Raw genomic sequence first — 25,264 nt, forward strand, 5'->3', positions numbered from 1 at the left:
TCGTTGGTCATGAGCACTTCAATCCCATCAGATTATATATATATATATATATATATATATATATATATATATACAGCACCCTAAGTGTGGTGTTATTTTTGTAGTCCGGAAGTTGACAGCCTGCCTTTTAGTCAAACTTGTAATTAAACACTTGATCGTTTAGTTTACAACGAAACGCTATTAATGGTTACAATATTAATGAATGCAACTAAATACAATACAACAGAAAGCTTGGGGTAGTCCACCAGACATTGACTATAATCGAAAATAAATTGATAGAAATGTGAGAGGGTTTGTACTCTCCCTTTTAAGCCTTCATTTTGTGGAAAAAAAACTAACTTTAATTCATATAAATAAAAAGTAGATGTATAGGCTACTATGTCTATGATCAATTATATCTTAGCTTCATCAAAGAAAGATAGATAGATTGTTTGGTTCAAGCAAGTCACATGGTCCTGAACGTTTTCCGTCATTTAATAACTCAATTTAAATCCACTTTGAACCAACGTTGACACTCTTGTTAGGCCGGGATACTAACCGACAGCATTGTTTGTGTTGTCTACTGTCAACAATTTGTTATTAGCATCGAGTTTCTACTTTGCAAGTCCAGTTACGTTAGAAGCTTTGTGTTGCTTCTCAGACGTCCTGATATCCCATCCTACTATAATAAAAAATAATTGCACTTGTTTTATTTTGACTAAGCCTTCCTCAAAATGATATATTAGACACACAACCAGTTTACATTCAATATAATAGTGGGTTGTTAAATAGCAATGGAGTAAATACGTCATACGATTCTTACAATTTATACCACCATTTTTAAATGTTCAAATGTAAAACGATTCTTGCAATTCACAACCTAAAAACGTATGGCCAGCAAAGTCTACACTTCAAAGGCATTTTGAGAGCAGTAAATAATGCTGCCATCTACAGGAGAGTTTACATATGACGGTCACACACATTTATAGAATATCCATCAGGCGAGTGCTGGCCACTCTATGACGACGTTATTGTTGACGAAGGACCCCGAAACGGCCGCCATTCGTTTAATTTGTCGTAGGCCTACTTGTTATTATTGGGAATGATTTCTAATCAACTTGAAATCTAAGTCATCCTTTCATTGGCACCGGTAAAAAGTTTATATTATTTATACTCACGGTATCCACTATGCAGGGGAAGTATTATGCGTTGATTATTTCCCATAGATTTGGAATATATTTGTAGTTACAGATGTATCTATTTTGGATGGGTCGCTTTGTATGAATGGACCTAGCTAGCCCAATATCTAGCTATTTAACGAGATATGGGGTTTATCCTTAATAGTACATTATGACTTTAAAATGGCGCACAGTTATTAAACAGCGATTTGTATACGCTTAAGTATTTTCAGATAGCCCGTTTGTTACGGAAATCGGGCAAGTTCACGTCTATATTGAGACGCATATTCAAACTAGTTTTTAGCGGTTACTTAATGGGGAAATAGCATGCATACCGAGATGAACATATCACACATGTAGTCTACGGCATCACATAGCAAAAACTCAGTTAGTGAACTGTATTCTTTTTTTTCACGATGCTCTAATATTCAACGACATATGTCCCAACATTGCATAATCACACAATCGAACCGAAGTGACTATTAGTTATGCAACGTTGGAAAACAAGATTATAAATTCCCCAATAACTATACAAACACAGAACCATATATCTTCTCAATGCTTATTTCATTTTGTCGAGTCCTTCTGTTTGCATCTCTAGTTTGGACCTGTTTAGTGAGGGCTGTGGCCAGCTCCTGAAGACCTACTTTGGATACCTTCTCGTAGGCAGCCATGTTTCTCTACAACATCACTTTGCAGCGTGCCACTGGCATCTCGCATGCCATCCATGGCAACTTCTCAGGTATATAACGGGGGTATAGCTGGGCTGTTGATGTTTTCTTCGCACCTTACTTTGGCCTGCGTTTCATACATTCTCTGTTTGTTTTCTATTATGAATTGTGAGTTGAACGCAGCCTGCTGTTTACATAGAAATATTTTTTTCATCTGAGATAAGTGTCATTGATATATTGGTAGACATAATATTGGCTTCCAAAGAGTTATGGCATTGGTCACTGCGTAATACAACTTTGAATACTAGCTGAGTATACTCAGTTCAAACTGTTGAGCAGTGTTGATGTTAGTAACCTAAGCAAACTCTACTTGTATATCAATCAAGTCAGGCTATATATGACCAAATGTTAACACATAAGCTAAAGATAAGTAGCAATTGATAACATAATATTTTATTAATCACTCAAGGGAAATCGGGTGGACAGCAGCAAAATGCTGCTGTCCACCCGACAGCTAAATGCCCTAAATGTAAATGTAAATGATTACCTTTTGATCCCTTTTCAGATTTATATAAAATGGATATGATGATTGGACTTCCTGTTTGCTCTATCAAGTGTTGAATGCTTGCTGTGGATCAAACTGTTACCCTTTGTATCTGGTTGCTTTTTGAAACTTTCATAGTATGTCCCTATTGAATTAATGTTAATGCAGTTGGTAACTGATTGAGATGTTTTTTGCTCTTATAGGCACCAAAATGCAGGAGATTGTCGTTTCTCGGGGGAAAATTCTTGAACTGCTGCGGCCTGATGCCAACACGGGGAAAGTCCACACCCTGCTTACAATGGAAGTGTTCGGAATCGTGAGGTCCTTGATGGCCTTCAGACTCACTGGAGGAACCAAAGGTATATTACACTGGCATGAGACATGTTGTCCAAAACAATATCTGTGAATTACGATTTTTTTCTTTCTCGTGATATAGTACATGAAGTCATGTCGTTGTTTTTTGAAATACTCATTGTATTTATTTTCTTAACTTCTTTTTTTTCTTTTACTTTTGTACCCAAATTTGTCAGTAATCATTATCAGACAGACAGATACCGTATAACACACTATTGTATTTGTATTTCAGACTACATTGTGGTGGGTAGTGACAGTGGTCGGATCGTCATCCTGGAATACCATCCCTCAAAAAACATGTTTGAGAAGATCCACCAGGAGACTTTTGGCAAGAGTGGTTGCAGACGCATTGTACCCGGTCAGTTCCTGGCTGTGGACCCCAAAGGCAGAGCTGTCATGATAGGTAAGTCATAGGTTACAGGGCGTTCCACTTGTTGACAAAAATTTGCAATCGCATTCAATGTAATGGGACCGTACAATGTTAGCCGTTAGTCAATGCTCTCCATCACCATGGACAACCTAGCTAGTGATTATATTAATGCCGTAGAGAGGTTTAATATAATATATTTTTGTGCCTAATATTACTTGGAAAGGGTAATTTGTAGAATATTGTCTAGTAGACAGAACGTTGAACAAACACATGAGGATGGTGGCATTGCCAATGCATAATCCTGATTATACCGTACCGTTTCTAGGTACATATTTAATATTAATAATAGGATTTAGTCTGCAGTATTGTGAGTGCCAGCCCATACAACTAAAAACAGTTGTGTTTAGCCGTGCTTAATTTAACTATGCAATGTAGCTTGCTGAGCTGCTTTTGCAACTTGTACTTTTACATTCGGCCAGCCGCATGAAATGCAAGAAAAACTGCAGTGGGTGCGTGTAGTTACCTTTTCCTGTAGAAAGGATTCTCTGTGGTACTGGCGTACCAGTGTGTTAATCGTATTATTCTACTCCCACTCCGCCTTCCCCAGGTGCAATTGAAAAACAGAAGCTGGTGTACATTCTGAACAGAGACGCGGCGGCCAGGTTGACCATCTCCTCCCCTCTTGAGGCCCACAAGGCCAACACGTTGGTCTACCATGTGGTGGGGGTGGACGTGGGCTTTGAGAACCCCATGTTTGCCTGCCTGGAGATGGACTATGAGGTAAGGCTAAAACCATTGATTCTTAACTCTTCGTATTGGTTGCTTCTTTTATATAAAAAGTAGTTTGTATTAATGTATACTGTATTCTGTGTCAGGCAAGTTATTGTCAGCAAATTTAAGATATCACGTTGGACTCTGGTGACATCTGATATAACCAGAGATGTATCACAATTATTATTTGAAGAACAAGAAGAAAGAAATGAGCTGATGAAGTGATGAGTTTCTCATGTCTCTTCTCTGACTTGTACTTGGAGAGAATAATTATTTTCTCTGATCACAGTTTCATTCTGACTTTCCTGTGTGCCTGGATGTGTACACTTTTGTCAGGGTGTCTTTTCAAAGAGTGCTGGTCTACTTCAAATATTGTAATGTTATAATGTCTCGCGGCAACATTCATATAAGTGCTTGGGGGACGAGCTTGTCATGTATGATGGAGGAACAAAAAACAAAGTGTATTTTCTGTGTTTTTTGTGTCAGAACCTAGCCACTTAATGTTCCGTCCAGTCCTTTTAGTTGATGCATCCGTTTCCTTTGTTGGCTCCTTCAGAAGCTTGAGGTTACTTCTTGTAGTCTTTGTAGAACTTTAATTAATAATTAATTGCTGTATTTATTTGGATAGGAAAATCCTCTGTTATGGTATCAGCCAATTATCCTTATGGTTCTTTCCTTCTCTCAGGAAGCTGACAATGACCCTACTGGAGAGGCAGCAGCCAATACCCAGCAGACTCTGACCTTTTATGAACTTGACCTCGGTCTGAACCATGTGGTCCGCAAGTACAGCGAAGCCCTGGAGGAGCACGGGAATTTCCTCATTACTGGTAAGCAGTTTTCCTTTTTGAAACGGAACAAAGTAACACCCGATGCCTGATTAAACCTGCACAACGCTCGTAGGGTTAGCCTTGCTCTTGGAAGCAGTACAGCAACGATCCATTACCTTAGAGGCAGGATGCATGCATTACGGGCATTTAATCAAATGACATCAAAAACAGCCTCCCAATTATGAGAAATTCTGATATACTCTACAAGGCCTTAGCTGCAGTCACCATGACAGAAAATACATCCCTTAACCCAATCTACTGTCCTTCCTAAAGCAGAATAGGCCGTTGTGATTAGCATACCCAAATAGTAAACGTTTGTAACTAAATGTGACGTATAACAAGCAGTTAAAAATATTACCTGCCTGAAAGAACATGGAAGACATTCTTTGTTAGAGTTTCAATTAAAAGCCCTAAGCTTGCTGAACACCAAATGAACCGTCTTCAACATCAAACAAAACAAACGTGTCCTGTCTTGTCTAGTGCCTGGTGGTGCGGATGGCCCCAGTGGCGTTCTGATCTGCTCTGAAAACTACATCACCTACAAGAACTTTGGAGACCAGCCAGACATCCGCTGCCCCATCCCAAGACGCAGGGTAAGGGTTGTGTGCCATGGTATAATCTGTCCAATGTTTGGACCATGAGTTGAGGCAACTAGTGCTGAAACCATGGGACCATGTTGTGTATACTAGGAATGGAAACGTGTATTCGAGTTGCAGAGTACTCATCGAGGAATAAGTAAACCAAACTACTATTAAAAATATTATCAAATGTCTTTCAGACATATTAAAAATTCAATAATTTTTGCAGTTTTGGAGCAGGGCATCATTAAGTAGCCCAAAGCCTTCTCCGTTGCCGGTAATGCCTTGTTGATGAGGCTGTATACAATAGGTTGGTTCACTTGTGATAGCCACTATCTGAAGAAGTATTTCAATAAAATGAAAAGCCCTAAATGCAGTTATCCCTGACGGCCAGAGTATTATGATTGCTGAGGAAGTGATGAGTTTCTCATGTCTCTTCTCTGACTTTCATGTGGAGAAATTAACGAATATCTCTGATCACAGCTTCATTCTGGCTTTCATGTGTGCATGGATGTGTACTCTTATGTCAATGTCTTTGAACCTACCTATCACTAATTTAAATAACATACCAAAGGTAAATGGAGTGTTTCTCCAACATTGCACAATGGGATATAAGAAGTTTTCCTTGTACCAAAAAGATAACACATGTGAGATTGTTGTGCAAGTGAAATTTTCAATGTGGACACCACTCGGTTAGAGTTGAGTAAAGCTAGAACACAGCAAGTGGAATATTCTATTTACGTCTGTAATAAATGTTGTTTTAGAGAGTAGCATCTAGTGCCAAATCTAGTTTAGCTAACGATGGACTCAAAGTGAAGGATATTTCTAGTGGTGTGCCACTTGAATACTTGGTCATGTGTTTAAATACCTTATTAAGTATTTTAAATCGGGGCGGGCATGGCTAAAACAGGTGTATAGGCTAAAGAGGTTAAACCTGGCTGCTCTTAAAACAAGACAATTTAAATCAAACTATTTGTTGGCCCTTAATCACATTGACAGTCTCAAAGGGCTTAACAGGCCATATATTTATGACCTCTTTCCCCCTAATCCTAGCCCCCAGAGAGGGCAAGGAAGAAAGGGGGAAACGGCTCACGTCCACTGGAGTGGACGGTGAGCAGGCTGGCAACCGTCACATTATTCCAGTCATCCAGTCACCGCAACACACCAGGCATCCAGTCCCAGTCACATTAAGAACCATGGCTTGAGAATGATATCAGCAGTTGTTAAGATGGAAAGCATTCGGCGAGGAATCTAGCTTGGAGCATAATAGCATTATATTTATCATGAATTGCTCAATATCGTAAATTAATCAGCATTATACCTTTGACATATGACACATAAAGCACATAAATAAAAAGCCAAGCAAAGCATAACAACATGAGACACATGGCCTTTAGTTTCAGAAACAGCCACAGAGAGTGGAGCAGCAACAGGTCCCTCATCTTTCCTGATGTAACTGAGGATGTGAGACAAGGTGAGCTTGTACAGTGGCAGCAAGAGGTTATAACAAGCAGTCATTTGTAGCACTTTCAACTGAAAGGAGCTTCACAACACTAACATCAAGTAGACTGTTGTATTGTATGTTAGGTTAAAAGTAGGTTAAGAGATATCAATCCTGTATGCGCATTCTTGTAGAAGGGTCTGTTCAGGTGAAGAGTGAGGGAAATTAGGCTGCTCCAACAGTGAGAAGGATGAGGATAGAAGAGGTAAGTTGAAAAAGTGAGCGAGATGCAGAACGGCATTTGCTAGAGGGCCCAGTACCATGGCCAGAGATTGGCTTGTGAGGGGCAGAAAAAACAAAAATGCCAAAAAAATTCAGTACGTTATGTCAGCCAATGAACGTGAAAAAATAAGATTTAATTTTTTTAAGTTGCTTGACATCCCTGGATCTGTGGGCCCTTAAGAGGAAGAGGGCCCACAGAGACTGTTTGTATAGGGCTAAGACTTTAGCGTAACACAGTAAAATAAATGAGTTATGAATACGATGGGGCTGGGTGCACAGAAAACATGTAGGTAGCCATTAATCTAGTGCAGCAATCTCGGCAAACGGCAACAGCAGCTGACGGCACCCCATGGTACCAAACGAAAGAGTAAAAGGTTCCAGCTTTGCTTTATCCTGGCAGAATCAGATTCCCTGATTCCAGGTGGCAGATGATTTCCTAGATAGGGCGCTCGATAGTAGAACACTCGGTCTCCTGCTGCCGAAGACCTGAGGGGCTGAGGAGGACTAGAAGGAATGAAAGATCCTTCAGGTAGGATGACGCTAATCCGTGCAAGGCTTTCTAGTTAAGATCAAATCTGGTAGTTGCTAGGGGCGTGTGGAGCGAAGTAAGAATAGGAGTAACAAGTACAATTATGAAATGTAGATTCTAGTGTTGTCCGCATAACAGTGGAAGCTTATTCAGTAGCGGTGAATAATATCACAGAAGCATGTCGATTGAGCAGTAGACCAAATACAGACCCTTAGGGGAGACCAAAGCTTAGGGTGCAGTGTTTTGGGTCTTCAGAGAACAAATTACGTTCTATTTGTGAGATGAGATCAAAGCCAGAAAAGAGCGGCACCGTTGATGCCAACAGGGTGTTCGAGACGATGACGAATGCTATGGTCAATTGTATCCAGGGCGGTTTAATGAGAGTAATGTTTATTAATAACATTGTGTTTCTTTTGTTTCATTCATTGCATCAACCATCCTCAGGGAACAACCCTTGTGTTAACAGTTTGCACCTTGGGAATTCCTTTGTAGCTTTGAAGCTGATCAACGCAGTGTGACCCTCTCAAAATACCTTTAATGTTTATTGTTTTGAGCTGCACCTAAAATGCATTCTCTGAACAAATGCAGAGAGTTCCACAGATTTGAAGTCATTATCATAAGTATCACGTAACTGCAATCTGGGAAAAATTGCTAAAATCATACCAATATTATCCGCAGCGGATGCAGATAAGCTCATCCACGCTTTTATATGATCGAGCAGTCGTAGCCCTGCTGCTCATTCCTAATCCGCTCTTTGTTCTATATCTCTCCTTTGTGTGGCCTTGCAGAATGATCTGGACGACCCCGAGCGTGGAATGATATTCGTGTGTTCGGCAACCCACAAGACCAAGTCCATGTTCTTCTTCTTGGCCCAGACGGAGCAGGGGGATATCTTTAAGGTTACACTGGAGACGGATGAGGAGATGGTGAGTTTACATTGCCCACGGAAGAGATTGTGTGTCTGTGTGTGTGGGTGGGGGGGGGGTATTGAGGCCAGAGGGTCCAGACTAAAAACAAGACTTCCAAATGAGCAAAACTTTCCCCCCTATCTGGAAGAGTTGGATCCTTAGCTTTTGTTTGTTTGGGATTTACACTACCAATGTCTTGTTGCGAGTCCATTTAAATATAAAAAAGATGCAGCCCAGCAGTAATCTACCAGTCACCAGCCCGAAGATGGATGGGGTGGGTTGCTAATACACTGGATTTCAGCTGTCCCTTACCGTCCAGCATGCAAACTGGACCGCAGACAAAAAATCTGCTCTGCAAAACAACTTTTAAATCCAGTCCATGCTAACCAAGAAGACCTGAGGTCTTTTCCACTGTACACGCATGCCCATTGATTACCATTGGAGCGCTTTGATAGCGTAAAGCTATCAACGCTAGTGCTTTACAAAGTTACATTGTCTAAAGTCAGCCATTGTAGATGCAAAATATCCCCTTGTGAGTAACGCATGTCAAAGTGTCCGACCAGATGCATGAATGACCGTTGGGCTTCAGTCTACCTGTTACCGGCTAGATTATGTTCAATGTTACGCTGGAATATATTGGTACCTTAATTCTTTTAAAGTTGCATTATAAATTAAGTTTGCCTGCGGTTGCTATAAGACCAGTGCCCGTTTTGAAGAGATGGCGAGCCAACTAATTCAAATGAAAGAAATTCCCTGTTTCATTACATTAGCGGTTTAGGGAGCTAGGGACACAGCTGGGCCTTCTGTCCCTACACAGGCATTTGCTGGTTTCCTGGAAACGTTTGTATTTTCTGAATACTGAATTTCAACAAGCTCAGCAGTAGTCATTCAACCTCTTCCCAAAGGCTTCTATTAACTAGGCTTTTCTTCTAGGTTACGGAAATCAGGATGAAGTATTTTGACACCATCCCCGTGGCAACGGCCATGTGTGTCCTCAAAACTGGCTTCCTGTTTGTGTCTTCTGAGTTTGGAAACCAGTAAGTACCCTTTTTACTTTATTTTTTTTATTTACGAATTTGTGACCGCAGTCGATTCGGTGAAATAGGGAAAATCGTATTAATCTGGAATAATCTCAATATTTTATTTTATAATGGTTCAATTAGAGTCTTTTAAGAGTGCTGGTGAAGTGATGAGTTTCTCATGTCTCTTCTCTGACTTCCACTTGGAGAGAATAACTATTCACTCTGATCACAGCTTTGATCTTTTCTGGCAGTCATGTGGGCCTGGTTCTGTACCCTTTTGAGTGTCTTTTCAAATTAGTTAAGTCATTGTTATTATGGTATGGTCATAGACATGGTTGTATATTTAGTTTCATGGTGTTAGTTGTAGCTTTTGATTCATGGTATTGACGATTCTATAAATCTGCGGGGTATAGCCCTTGAGTTTACACAGCGTGCACCTTATGACCTCTTTTGAGACATGATATTGTATTTAATCTTATAATGGTATTGTTAGACTCTAAAGAACATCATGTTAAACGTCTGGCTTTGCCCTGCCTGTCCAGCTACCTGTACCAGATCGCTCACCTGGGCGATGATGATGAGGAGCCAGAGTTCTCCTCAGCCATGCCTCTGGAGGAAGGGGACACCTTCTTCTTCCAGCCCCGCCCCCTCAAGAACCTGGTCCTGGTGGATGAATCGGAGAACCTGTCCCCCATCATGTCCTGCCAGGTGTGTGTGTGGTCTGTGTGCCTGCTATTGCCAATATGTTGGACTATCTTGTACCACAGCTGCTGCTAAGTCGATGTTGTCAATAGGCCCACTTTTATTCTTTCTACAAATGTATACTTAATCAGTGTTTCCCCCAGCACTGTATGGTTATCATATATATATATATATATATATATATATATATATATATATATATATATATATATATATATATATATGATTTTTTTTATAAATACTTTTTAATTATTAGGCATTAACAAAGTACAAAACTCTCGTAGGGAAAGAAAACATACATGGTTTTGGACATGGTCAGCAAATTAAAGTCATGTCTGACCCTGGTTACTTCAGGTAACATTGTCTAAATAATTATTTGATATAGCGGCCCTCATGACAGAGTATTAAGAGTGCTGTTGAAGTGATGAGTTTCTCATGTCTCTTCTCTGACTTCCACTTGGAGAGAATAACTATTCACTCTGATCACAGCTTTAATCTGGCGGTCATGTCGGCCTGGATGTGTCCCCTTTTATCTGTGTGTCTTTTCAAACCTTGTTGGTCTAGTTTAGTCATTGTTATTAAGGTAATGCCATAGATTAGGTTAGGTTATGTATTTTGTTTCATGGTGTTTGTAGCTTTTGTTTCATGGTGTTGACAAGTCCTCTGGGAATAACCCCTGAGTTTACACAGCGTGCACCTTGTGACCTTTTAGGTGGCATGAATCTGGTCAAGGCCGTTTTGAGCCATTTTCCTGTCTCGAGAAATTTCGTGTCATGTTATAAACTGCCCAAAACAGACAACTGCATGAAAACGTCAAATGACTCTTTTTCCCCTGATTTTGTCGCAGATTGCTGATTTGGCAAACGAGGACACCCCTCAGCTGTATGTCGCCTGTGGAAGAGGTCCCAAGTCTACCCTGAGGGTCCTCAGGCATGGACTGGAGGTACACACACATCCTCTCTATGAGCACATCCTATACGCTCTCATGGCTGCATTAAATGATGAGTTTTCATGTCTCTTCTCTGAATATAATGTGAGGAGTTTATCTTTTTATCTGACACCTGCAGGGTAGCCCCGTACCATGAAACATCAGCACATTTCTGCCCATTAATCTGATCTTTGGTTTCCTTTCCTTTGTCCTCGTTTTCAGGTGTCAGAAATGGCTGTGTCCGAGTTGCCCGGTAATCCCAACGCCGTGTGGACAGTGCGCAGACACGTTGAAGGTAACGTCTAATTATCATCAATGCATCAGAGATTTCCCGATCCTCATTCGTTGGTGACTCTATTAGCAAGACTATTTCTTGCTAATATTTATGCCCACTAGGGGGTGCTGTTTAATCTTGAATGGAAAGTAACTTTACTTTAACCTGTGCCTGTGCTGGGGTCTTTTTGAAAACGTTTCTGAAGTCTATATAAAATAAAATCGGACATGCTTGGAGTTATGCTAATGAGCACTGCTCTGATGGCCGCCTCATTGTGTTAAGTGGCAGTGGCGGAGAACAGTATAACAAGTTTGATGCTGTTGATTATTGTACACATGACTACCACTCCAGAACCAATAATGAAAGTCATTCTACATTGAGCGTTATTATTCCCCACGTCAATAAACTAATTACAAATTATGGAATTCAAGGGGGCTGTACACATACGAAGCGAGTTCCATTTTGTAAAAAAAAAAGCAAAATTAATTTTATTTGAGTCTTACATATCTAGCCAGTGAATAGATCACCTTAACCAATCACAATCCAGATTTTTGTTAGTCATCATGGCCAATGTATATTTTGTAGGACATAGCTGAAGTAACACCTTATTGATTTTTCTCAACACATGGTACTCTTATTGCATCCAAAGTGGTAAACTACATTTATAAACCTATAATTATAAACCTTTAATAATTTATAAAGCGATAGGTAGTAATTATCAATCCGGATAGCAGGAAGCGGGAGCCTTGAGGTTCTGAACCCCTTCAATCCATTGCTTCTTTTTCCGCTTGTTACAACAATTCTTTTGTTTGCTGAACTCAAATTGGACCTTTTGTCTCTTTTTCTCCGTCCTCCCCCACATGGTCCCTCCAACAGACGAGTTTGACGCCTACATCATCGTGTCCTTCGTCAACGCCACGCTGGTCCTGTCCATCGGAGAGACGGTCGAGGAGGTGACAGACTCTGGGTTCCTGGGAACCACGCCCACACTGTCCTGCTCGCTGCTGGGCGAGGATGCCCTGGTGCAGGTGAGTGGAACACACCTGGAGGCTCCCGTTGCATTAAAACCAACTGACTGGAAGGGAACAGCCAAGGCTCCCACTTGGCGCTGTTCAACACTTAAGAGGAGGTTTACCCCGACCTACAGCGTCTTTAAAGTCTGCATTTCTGAGAAATGTTTGAGGGAAACAAGTCTTCATTAAGGCAGTCCTGTTTTACAATTGGGTTTATAGCAGACAGTGACCTTACAGATCCTGTGTGTAAAAAGGCATCTAGTGTGGCGTTGCAGATTTCACTCAACAGAATAGATGCTTGGATGCTTAAGCCGCCACTCCTCCAGCTAAATAAAAGCGTCAACCATTTGACCCTACTCCCACTGTTTAGGGAAGGCCACTGGATGCCTATTGCCATACGTAGCCATCGCTGTGATGATGGGGGCATGTCATTTAGACACCGTCCGGTCGGAGGGAAGGAAAGCCTTTTCTCCTGACGATAGTCCCTCCTTCCCAGGTGTACCCCGACGGCATCCGCCACATCAGGGCCGACAAGCGTGTGAACGAGTGGAAGACTCCCGGGAAGAAGACGATTGTCCGCTGTGCCGTGAACCAGCGTCAGGTGGTGATCGCCCTGACTGGGGGCGAGCTGGTCTACTTTGAGATGGACCCGGTAAGTTACAGATTGTACTCTTTTTTTAATTTTTTTATTAGACATTTTGTCAACAGGCAAATTAAAGCTGCTGCACATCAGGGCCCACTTTGATTCATACTACAAATGTAAACGTTATGTTTTTGGGAATCGTCAGCAAATTAAAGTCATCATGACTGACTCTGGTTGCTCCAGATGACCTTGTTAAATTATTATCTGAACAGAATATGTTTTTAGAATAGCAGCCCATATGACGGTCAGTATTAAGAGTGCTGTTGAAGTGATGAGTTTCTCATGTCTCTTCTCTGACTTCCACTTGGAGAGAATAACTATTCACTCTGATCACAGCTTTATTCTGGCATTATTAGGGTAATGTCATAGACATGATTATATATTATTTCCATGGGGTTTGCAGCTTTTGTTTCATGGTGTTGACTATTCCTGCAGTCTTATCTGGCTGATCAAGACTCAAATGTGTCTGTGCCGTCTGTCATTAATCTTCTCTCTCTCTCTCTCTCTGTCTGCCTGTCCATGTTGGCTCGGTAGTCGGGCCAGCTCAATGAGTACACAGAGCGTAAGGAGATGTCCGCCGACGTGGTCTGCATGAGCCTGGCCAACGTTCCGCCCGGCGAGCAGCGCACCCGCTTCCTGGCCGTGGGCCTGGTGGACAACACGGTCCGCATCATCTCCCTGGACCCGCTGGTATGTGGCACGCATGGCCCAAGTCTTCAGCCCACCTCGCATCCTTTTATTCCCTGACCGAGAATACAAGACAATGAACAAGGCTGCTTGTCTCGCTGAGTTACGGCGCGCTTCTTAGAAGAGACTGAACACGAGAACTGGCAGTTAAGTATAACTGCTCTGGGTACAAGCGTTGCTGGGGCCTCCCCTACCCACAATCAAAGGGGAGGTTGACCGGGTGACGGAGGTTGGTGTCAAACCGCTCATAAGGGAGTCGGAGGCACCCAAGCACACACAGGCTCATAAGGTCATATACTTGCCCATCAAAGTGAAAGCAGCGAGGGCTCCAGCTGACTCCTGCACTGAGCTTGGATCAGACCATGGTTTGTGTTTTGCTTTGACAGAGGCCCAGTGTCATGCATTAAATGCAATTGAAAGTAATTACTCAGTGGATCTTATTTTTCCATGTTTTTCATTGTATTTACATATTCTCAAGTAAGCCAAACCTTTAGTTGGCACTGCTTTGACATTTCCCAAAGAAACTGGCCAATTCTGGTAAATAGACAATACACTAGAAACTATTTTTGTTTCTGTATAGACATTTGCCATGTATTGTAAGCACTATATTTGATCTCTATAAATATCTTGACGTCTGTTGGAACAGAATGTGGTCATGAGCTCAATGATGTCCAGACACGGTTCCAACTAGTCCACTAGTTGGCTGGTAGTGATTAGTCTTGTGACCTTCTTCTTAAGCTGATCTCCTGAAATTTGACCTAAGTGGTTCTGATTGAGATCTTTGTTTGAAAAGCTACATTCTTCTCTGAACCAACTTGAACCACTGAACAAGTCCATGGCCTCCTTTTTGTTTTTATTCCTGTGCACACATGCCTAAATTGGTAAACTTTTAAAATGAATTGTCAGACATCCTACAGTGCCTCGTCTCGTTTGAACGTTTGCTTGTTGCCATGGTAATGACTAGCCCCATCTCATCCATTCTCATTCCAGGACTGTCTGCAGCCGCTGAGTATGCAGGCCCTGCCGGCCCAACCAGAGTCCCTCTGTATCGTGGAGATGGGGGGCGTGGAAAAACAGGACGAGCTGGGAGAGAAGGGAACCATCGGCTTCCTTTACCTGAACATTGGACTTCAGGTAGATTGGCCCGACTTTGCTTGCTTGATGTCGGATCGTCTCTCAGGCTGTCTCAAATCATAATTGTATGCGTAATACGTGTTTTAATGTCGTTTTTTTCCCTCCTCTGGTAGAATGGAGTGCTTCTCAGAACCGTTCTGGACCCAGTGACCGGTGACCTCTCCGACACCAGAACACGCTACTTGGGCTCTCGACCGGTCAAGCTCTTCAGGGTCCGGATGCAGGGACAGGAAGCTGTATGTCTATTTATTTGATTCTTGCTGTCTCTCGGTTTCGCGAATCGTAACCTTTCACCCCCTGTAACCAAGGGACGTGATCTGACCTGTGGCGAGCTGTGTAGTTCCCCACCAAGCGTCCGGCAGGCCAATCTGCTCTAGGGATTCCTCCTCATTTCATGTTTTATTTTCAGAAGCGCAAATAGTCCCTTGGTGCTTGCCCGTCCTGCTATTACTGTTATTTCCCACATGCGAGTCATTGTTCTGGTGGTATCCCACCGCATTGCCAGTGTATGGTAGTGTGGGACTCTCCCTTCATCCTGCCCCTTCCCATGGCTCCTGAGAACACACTTCCCTGAGGTCCTGGCCCCTAAAGAACAACCTTTCGTTTATAATCTCTTTTTTTATATATGTAACTTTCCTGCAATAAACATTAAAAACTAAATTGGAAATTTGAAAAAAAAATAATGTGAGACGAAACAAAATGTGAAAGTGCTTCGCTACCGTTAAAGTTTTCCTCCTCCTTTCCACCTCTTTCCCGCAGGTACTGGCCATGTCTAGTCGCTCCTGGCTGAGCTACTGTTACCAGTCACGTTTTCACCTGACCCCGCTATCTTATGAAACTCTGGAGTACGCATCCGGCTTTGCCTCTGAGCAGTGCCCAGAAGGCATTGTAGCTATCTCTACCAACACACTCAGGTACACACCCTGGCCTAGCCCCACCATTCATCATCTTTTCTCTTTTATTATAGAATCGAGGGCCCATGGATTTTTATTTTGTAATAATTGTGAAACAAACATGACTAATTAGTTTGTGAAATAATTTTTGTTTTACATCTTAATGATTCCAGTTGCAAGTCAACCCATGTCATTGTCTGATTTAAAATTTGCTGGTGTAGTTCTGTAATTGACTCTCGGGCAAATCACAAGGGTCTTATAGATGGAGTTGAAGTGTGTCTGATTCTTCATCCTTCATGTTGTTCTCTCCCTGAAGGATCTTGGCATTGGAGAAGCTGGGTGCGGTCTTCAACCAGGTGGCCTTCCCTCTGCAGTGCACGCCTAGGAAGTTTGTGATCCACCCCGAGACCAACAACCTCATCGTGATCGAGACGGACCATAACGCCTACACGGAGGCCACCAAAGCTCAGAGGAAACAGCAAATGGCAGAGGTACGCGCAAAAGATGCATGGACTTGGTGTGTAAACCCTTCATGCAGTGTATACAATTTATTGGCATCTAGCGAAACAGACTTTGTAGAGATTATTTAGTTAGGGCGATGCACCATTGGAGACGCTTGGCGAGAGATCTGTATCTAATTGTGTCTTTGCATTGAATTCGTCTGTAACTGCACCATGCAAAATGTTTCTACTAGCGCTGTCAATCTAAGACAACTTTTCATTGGTGTGATGATTACGGGAATATGACGCATATTTGCATCGCTGGCGATGTAAATAGTTTTGAAATTCACTTGCGTTAGACGGCACGTCTATAAAAATATAGTGTAGTAAGGTCAGCGTTCGAATAATACAGGTACATCTCAATAAATCAGAATATTGTGGAAAAGTTCATTCATTTCAATAATTACATTTAAAAGTGAAAAATTATTATTAATATTAACTTTGATTCATTACACCCAATGGGAAATATTAATAAACTGTGGTAGGAAAAAGCAAAATCTGATGGATCAATGCCTAATGCTGCCTAATGGTTGAAATCCAACGCCTCTGGTCCTCGCAGGAGATGGTGGAGGCGGCCGGAGAGGACGAGCGGGAACTTGCTGCTGAGATGGCAGCGGCGTTCCTCAACGAGAACCTGCCTGAGGCCATCTTTGGGGCTCCCAAAGCCGGAGCCGGACAGTGGGCCTCGCTGGTCCGCCTGATCAACCCGATACAGGGCACCACTCTGGACCTCGTGCAGCTGGAGCAGAACGAGGCCGCCTTCAGGTGAGGCCAGCGCCGTCTGCTCTCATGTGCCCCCCCCACTGCCCACCCACGTCACCTCTCGCACCGCTAAACCCAACGCATGCAGTGTGAGCGTCAGCCCTGATTTATAGAATCAAGGTGGTCCATTGATTGCTAAGGCGATCCAAACCAATTGCCTTAGCGGTGTTCCTATTCCTATAATGTGTGTAATGCATTGTTGTTGGATCTCATGTGGCACATTGTATCTCTTGCTAACCGGATGTTTTTTTGGCAAGAGTCAAATGTTCTTTTAAGACATGGTTTCACTAAACTCATTTTTACATTATTTCCATATTCTGAATGATGTGAGGAATTTGCCACTGGCTGTACTGCAGAATGCACTATATTTACTGATTGTTGAAGCGCTTGTATAGCATCCTACTGTTAACTCCCAAGGGGGACATGTTTCAATATTTTTTTGAAGTGCTCGACATTCCTTGCATGTGTTCAGCTTCAGGCAACCCTTGCCTTGCCTTACGCTGAAGTTCTCTTTGCTTTTCTCACCCGTCTCCTTCTCTCGCTCTCTCTTCCAGTGTGACAGTGTGTCGTTTCGCCAGCACCGGAGATGATTGGTTTGTTCTTGTGGGCGTGGCTAGAGACATGATCCTCAACCCCAGGTCGGTGGCCGGAGGTTTCATCTACACCTACCGGCTCTCCAGTGCAGGAGACAAGCTGGAATTCATGCACAAGGTGGGTACCGACCCCTGTGTTCTCACCATCAACGTTCAAATGATTCAATGTTATGTAACAATACCTAACATTAATGCACATTAATGCAAACTTTTAGTCCTTAAATTGCACAGATAACAAAAAGTTCCATAAAGAAAGTCAAAGACAGAAAGGACGATGCATTAAGGAAACTGCCGTAGCATCGGCCCTCTGCGAGATTAGCTAATTTATGTGTTTTTCCGATGGAATCGTCAGAGAGGCAGGCTTTAGTGGCAGCCATAACTGTGAAGCTATTTATTTTGGTGGATTCAATCAGTCGAGTAACACAATCTCACGTTTAGTGAGATTGTGTTAGAGATTGTGCTTCATACCACGTTTAGTGGTATGAAGTAAAGATGGAGACTGAGATATCAGTTTGAATAAAGGCATGGATTCTCTCCCCAGGATGCCACGATCCTTCCCCCTCTTCCAAATTGGTCTTATCCAACTCGATGGCCATGGGGCCTTTTTCAGCTCACATGTTTCCTTAACTCAAGTTGATTAGGATGGGAAGTGAGCCATAAGCAGTGCAGCTTTTTTGAGTACAAGGTCCTGGTCAGGGACACATTCGCCCGATGACATACCTGTCAAGTGTATTTATAGAGCCCTAAATGGCATCCTTTAAAAGGTTGAGGGCAGCACATTTCTGTTTGCCCACATCCTTTAATTATAGCACACAGTGACACTGTTTTATTCCTGCTATCTAGCAAGCTGCCTGTGTTGATCTTGTTTGAGACCAAGATTATCTTTGCTGGCCAGATATGTGTCCCCATAAACCTCGGTGTTAAGCAACAGCCTGAGACAATGAGACATGCTTATGGTCTTGCCACTGATTAACAGGAAAAAATATGATAGGGAAATTGCTACACTGCCCTATGGTCATTTCCATGGACGTTCTCCATCTTCAATGTCTCTAACAAAGCCATGTGCAGGTTTTCATATTAACAAAGAAGCCAGAAAGAAACAATCCCATTGCATTATACAATAGGAACTTCATGCATGCAAATATGCACATGTTAACCATATCACTTCTGTCATAACCAGGTTATTATGGGTCTTTGTGTTAACACTTGATCGCCATTGGCCAACCACAGTAGATCAATGGTGATGACACCAAAGGCCAGGGTTTCCTATCGAGGAGACGTGAAAATCAGAACTTTAATTTCTCGACTATGCTACATAAATACCTTGTCAATACTGTATATAGACGGATATCTATATCTCTTCATGTGGTAAAAAACTCAAATCCCAGAAGCAACTCAGTCGCAACACTCAAGACTCTGGAAAAGAGTGTCATAGCCGTAACACTGTTCTCACTAAGAACCTTCCAGAAACCGCTCTGGGTACCACTCTGTTTTGAACACAACCTGTTTCTTTGTTATCCTTTCTAAATTACAATAAAATCAAACGGACGATTTGAATGCCCTACACACAAATATAAAAAAAATGTTATCACTGACAACTCGGCACTTGAATGTTATTATTGCGATAATGGAAATGTTGCAAATGTTTTTAAATATATTAAATGACTGCTGACATTTATAATATCAAGGAGTAAATCTTGTCTGCAGCTAACTATTGGTTGTCGTGCTTTGTGATGGGCAGACTCCGGTGGAGGACGTGCCATTGGCCATCGCTCCATTCCAGGGGCGTGTCCTGGTGGGCGTTGGTAAACTGCTGAGGATTTACGACCTTGGCAAGAAGAAACTACTTAGGAAGTGTGAGAACAAGGTAAAGTTGATTATCAAATGTAGCAGTTGGGAACCCGCCACACCTATTTTAGGACCTTCTGTGGGTGTGAGTCTTGCGATGACTGAGCATGCACTGGGCTGCTTGTGTGTGGTCCATCTGTTCTGGTTTTTCAGTCAACGGCAGTTATTCACATTGGCCTTCTAATTCATAACTCTGTCAACATGATAAAGATGATATGAAGATTTTGTGATGGACTGTTCCATAACATGCCAACCGCTATTCGGCTACCGCCACTCCGCTAACTTAATTTCTCTCTCCCCCCCCCGCCCCCCCAACGCACTCACACCTCCAGCATATTCCCAACCTGGTGACCAGCATCCACACCATCGGGCAGCGCGTGGTGGTGACGGACGTGCAGGAGAGCCTGTTCTGGGTGCGCTACCGCCGCAACGAGAACCAGCTGATCGTGTTCGCCGACGACACGCACCCCCGCTGGGTGACCACCGCCTGCCTGCTGGACTACGACACCATGGCCTCGGCGGACAAGTTCGGAAACATCAGCATCGTAAGTAGGGATGGGTGTCGTGAGGGTTTGATTGGTAGAGCGATTGTTATTGACACTCTTTGTCGGTTCGGTACTTTACCGGTAGTCTTATTGGTAAGGATTTTTGTTTGACTGTTCTTTTACAAAAACTAGTTATAATTATGCATATTTTTTATCGGTTGAGATAAATTTGTCTTACTTTAAAAGTTTTGGGAAACCTTGGACAAATCGTGAGAACTGTGAACTCAAATGACATAAACATTTCCTGAATACTGCCCAACCTTATGGTATTATGGTTCTGTTAAGAACCATAATACCATGTTATGGCAGATTTACACCAAAAAAAAATCATGCAATGAGCCGCCATTTTTTATCAGTTTATCAGTCTTTATAACATGGTGGGCCCATCAAGGAATTCCCACTTGGGTAATGGGGAAAGTTGTGCGATGATGAAGAAAAGAATGACGTAACAGGATCAATTGTCAATAACTCGCAACCAAACTAACGATCAGCCCAATTATTCAATCAAGCACAAGTCTGCTTCAAAGCGGCCCAGGGAATTTAAACTTGGTGTGCACGCTCATTAGCATATCGGTGTGCTCGTGGAATATTGAGCACACGAAGTGTTGGCTCATACAACCATACACTTTCTTCAGAAAATGCATATGCGGTGACATGTCTAGTATTGAATATGTATTTGTTGATGGGGAGGCTGTGATGGTGGAAGGAGGGATAGTGGGCCTGTGTCTTCAGCCTTTGCGTGAGGTTTAATTGCTTTAGAGGATGAGTGGAACCGAAACTGGGGCGAAAAATACCTCTGTGTAATTTGGTCAGATGAATTTAATTTGCTGTGCAAGCAAATACTTTCTAGCATTCAATTAGATATCTTCCTGGATTACATAAGAAGCAAGGGCTGTGTTTAAGCGGACCTTATACTTCTTTGCAGCTACATGTGTCCTTTTTTTATTTTATTTTTTGCCAACTAAGTGAACAAATGGATTATCTCAACTCATATATTTCACATAAATTAACCATTTGATTTCCTTATTTAACTTCACCCGAGTCAGAATCGTGTTTGAACTGCTGTGCAATTCCCGGTTAATATTCCTGACTTGTAAAAAAAGATATACGGTCACTACCACCCAGCGGTTCCTCTGAAGATTGATTTCTGAGCTGCTTATGGACACATCACCAGAGCTTTATATCTTCTATTGTGGTCTCTTCCCACAAGGTGCGTCTCCCCCCAAACACCAGTGACGACGTGGACGAGGACCCAACAGGAAACAAAGCGCTGTGGGACCGAGGCCTTCTCAACGGCGCCTCGCAGAAGGTACCACACCCCCCACCGCAGTCCCTCCGCAACTTCACATTCTCTGTTCCCATGATCATGTCATTTATTTCCTCTCCTTTTTTGAAATACTGATTTTAATTCCTACAACAAAATCGACCAAACCTATACACGGGCACGCACGACTCATAGACGAATGCAGCCATCTCAATGGACCTAGTGTGTGTGTGTGTGTGTGTGCGTGTGTCCCTACATCAGCCTTTAGAAGAGCTTTGTGGCATATGGTCAGCTGTGTCTTGCGTTTCTGTCAGCTTTGTGTCTGGGGGATGAAACATCTTACCAGCCCTGGCAAAGCTTTTGGACATGAAATGAGTAAGAAGTCGTATTTCATGCCCAGAAACTAAAATTGAGCACATTACCTTTTAAACTGCTAAAAAGGTCACTTATTGTCTTTTTTTGCGAGCCATGCACTTGTGCATAGCAGGGGATGTGTCTTGTGCAAGTTTCCCATTCCCACGCATTTCTTTAGCAATATCCCTTTGCACTATATGCAGCTTTGGTTCAAGTTTCTTTTTTCAGACCGATGTCAACCACAGTTCCAAGTTTTGTGGTCTTTGCTCATTATGTTGGGGGTGTCGGTTCTCTTCTGGAACCCAAACTCCTACGTCTGCATCGAGCAGTATCCCATTCCTCTGTAATGACCTGTGGCAGCTTTCCCCCGACCGTCAGCCATCCCTGGACATGTTTAGTTGATCCTGGGTCTGTGGTGGCTGGGGGCCGGGTGTCTCTTGGGGTACTGTGCGTCAGTACGCTCACTCAGGCTGTTCGTCATTTATGCAATTGAAATTCAAAACCAATTTCTTGGCCCCCCTGTCAGCGATAGCCGAAGCTGAGCTCAACTCATCGAGGGTCGATGAGACCATCATCCGTTATTCTGTCAGTGGTTAATTTAATCAAAGTAGGCATTTATTTAACTATTTAGTGTTGAATTATTAGATGAATTTTATTAAAATTCCATAAACTCATCTTTTTATAGATAAATTGTCACTGCTGTTTCTATTAGTGGCGCAAATGACGTGTGCGTTTTGTGTGTTTACATCTGCAAATTCCAGAGGTATTGGCCAAGAAACTATTGCATTGAACACAACCTTTGTATCGTGTTAGGCTGGCGGTTCCTCAGGGTCATTGATGGGTGTTAAATTTAGCCCTCTACCATGTCACGAGGCCATAACCGGCCAACAAGCATGCACTGAAACACAACCCTCCTGTTTGTCCCCCAGGCTGAGGTCATCATGAACTACCACATCGGAGAGACTGTGCTGTCCCTGCAGAAGACCACCCTCATCCCAGGGGGCTCAGAGTCCCTCGTCTACACTACGCTGTCCGGGGGCATCGGCATCCTGGTCCCTTTCACCTCACACGAGGTAATGGCTGACTGATCTATTCTGTTGACACACACACACACACACACACACACACACACACACACACACACACACACACACACACACACACACACACACACACACACACACACACACACACACACACACACACACACACACACACACACACACACACACACACACACACACACACACACACACACACACACACTCAAGCGATGGTAGATCTTCCCAGGGGGTTGAATAACATATTGAAAATGTAGGACACTGCTGAATGTCTGTATATCTGTACTACTGTTGACACTGCACAACCTAGACATACATGGGCTTATTCCATGCCAGGATGGACAGCGAAGCAGGCTCTGTATCCTTGGCTGCTTGTATGGCGGTTTAACCCGTCTCCCCTCTGACTCTTTCCAGGACCATGACTTCTTCCAGCATCTGGAGATGCACATGCGCTCAGAGTTCCCTCCCCTGTGTGGCCGGGACCACCTCAGCTTCAGGTCCTACTATTTCCCAGTGAAGGTCAGTATCGCGGTCTGGGTCAATTGCTGTTTGTTTCGCCAAACTCAAAACTACACTCGTGTGTCTGTCTCCTTTTGGACTCGTTGTGCTCAATGTTCTCCTTACATGCATTGAGACGCCTGTGCAGACACCTGCGTACGATTGAAGAGTGAATGGCTTCCCAATCGTTTCTTGTCCCTCTTGCCGAGGCACTCATCCCCTTATGTGTCTTGGGCTCGTCACATGGTCAACGATATCACCCGCTATGTATGCGTCTGCCCCAAGGTAGTGTTGGTGGAGTGACTGACGTCAATTGCACGTCTCTGGGCCTAGACAAGCCCGAGGCAACCCTTTGTAGCCACTCAATGGCCCATAAAGTGAATGCGCACCCTTTATATGAAAACCACCAGACGCCTGCGATTAGCCTGACTGGTGCAACAGGGAACTGAATCGATGAAGTGCTACTTCTGGCTCAACCCCAAGGAAATTCCTCCTCAACGTTCCTTCACGTGATTGTGATACTGAAAATGGAATGTTAAGTCGTCATTAAATGTTATTTGAAGTCTCATTCAGCTGCTCATCTGCTGACTCTGTACTTGGCCCAAAAGGACAGTATGTTGTAAAATCATATATGGCTTTGAATCCAAATTCTTCTATTCTACCCCCAATGTAAAATATATTTTTTGGGTTGAAGGCCTCCAAACGACATGCAGCGTTGAGTTGTAGCCTCTTGTTTCTGCCGTCCCCAGAACGTGATCGATGGAGACCTGTGTGAGCAGTTCAACAGCATGGACCCTCACAAGCAGAAGAGCGTGGCGGAGGAGCTGGACCGGACGCCGCCCGAGGTCTCCAAGAAGCTGGAGGACATCCGAACACGCTACGCCTTCTAGGCTGGACCCGCCTGCCAGGACGGACGGACGGACGGACGGACGGCCAGCAGGCGAGGCGCCCCAGACACATGTTCCACACACACGGACGGGTAGAGGCGGAGAACAGCTCACTGTTCTAAGAATCCAGGGACCCTCTTCTGGGGTTTTGCGTTCACGGACGTACGGACGGACGGCGGCCTTGGAGCTCTGCCGGTAACAGGCGGGTTTCTTCAGAGGACTTCTGTTATTTAATTAACCTGGATTAACGATCCAGATCATTCTGATCAAATCATTCAAAACAGTTTTTTTCTTCTATATTTTCTGTTTCAAATGTGTTAATTGTTCCCCCCATTTAACAAACAATAAGTGGTGGGTGCCACGTGTAGAAATATGGTGGAAATTGAGGATTTTTAGGACAAGCTTTTAAAAACATGATTAATCCAGCATCGTTGTAATTTGTAGGCTGCCTATGTTGAATAGAAATCTCCCTCTGTTGTCCCTCTGTTGTACACTTACTTACACTGATTCATGGTTTGTCTGACAAAAGAAATGTGTGAATTGTTGTTAAAGTTATTGTTTGCCGATATGACTCAAAATGTAGCTGTCTGTTGGCTCTTATAAAAGTTGCGCCTTTATTTTTGTGGGTGTCAGCAAGAAACTGATCCCCTGCCCTAATCCCGGGCTGGGGCCACGTCTTCAAGAGTAGCTTTCCATGGATCAGACTAAACAAGTGGGTTAAAGCATTCTGACGGATAACAGCCGCTGTATTTGGTTTGGCCCTGTAAAATTCCCAACCTCAACCACAAATATTCAGAAATCGTTCTCCCCATCGGCACACCCACCGATGAGGGGGTGTTCATGCTTTCCTTTGGACACAATACTCGGACATGGTTTTACACGGTAGTCATTGGATTGAGGTTTTTGTGGTTACAGGGGGGGTTTGTAAATAAAGTTGTTTTTTTACTTTTAATAGTGTTGCTGTGTTCTTTGTGTCACTGTGTGAGTAACGGCTGTGGTATAAGATGCAGATGTCTTAAAAGTGCCTGAGCAACAGGTGAAACATTTCCAATAGAATTGCATGTAATCGAAAACAGGATGTGAAAGTTGCAATGTCAAGAAGATGACCAATTATCACTAACATGTGCCCAGTGCCCATAGACTAGATAGATGGACCATTTATTTTATTCAAATTCCTACTGAAATGCTGTAGGATAAGGGCTATGGGAATAAGTGGCCCAGTCC

General features: G+C 43.1%; 1 protein-coding gene across 1 annotated transcript; it reads left to right on the top strand.

Annotated features, from left to right (window-relative positions):
• The first annotated feature begins 1,020 nt into the window (after nucleotides 1-1,020).
• On the top strand, nucleotides 1,021-24,992 carry sf3b3 (splicing factor 3b, subunit 3). The gene is made up of 27 exons (XM_079744082.1): nucleotides 1,021-1,129; nucleotides 1,759-1,899; nucleotides 2,576-2,731; nucleotides 2,959-3,129; nucleotides 3,704-3,876; nucleotides 4,553-4,694; nucleotides 5,175-5,287; nucleotides 8,313-8,450; nucleotides 9,366-9,469; nucleotides 9,997-10,162; nucleotides 11,004-11,099; nucleotides 11,307-11,379; nucleotides 12,235-12,386; nucleotides 12,868-13,023; nucleotides 13,549-13,704; nucleotides 14,692-14,835; nucleotides 14,949-15,071; nucleotides 15,595-15,749; nucleotides 16,045-16,219; nucleotides 16,788-16,993; nucleotides 17,545-17,701; nucleotides 19,325-19,450; nucleotides 19,764-19,976; nucleotides 21,187-21,285; nucleotides 22,524-22,667; nucleotides 23,070-23,174; nucleotides 23,903-24,992. The coding sequence occupies exons 2-27, from the start codon at nucleotides 1,830-1,832 to the stop codon at nucleotides 24,041-24,043; spliced, it is 3,654 nt and encodes a 1,217-aa protein (XP_079600208.1). The 5' UTR covers nucleotides 1,021-1,129; nucleotides 1,759-1,829; the 3' UTR covers nucleotides 24,044-24,992.
• The last annotated feature ends 272 nt before the right edge of the window (nucleotides 24,993-25,264 follow it).

The sequence above is a fragment of the Pollachius pollachius genome (genome assembly GCF_949987615.1).
Source record: "Pollachius pollachius genome assembly, chromosome: 9".
NCBI lineage: Eukaryota > Metazoa > Chordata > Actinopteri > Gadiformes > Gadidae > Pollachius > Pollachius pollachius.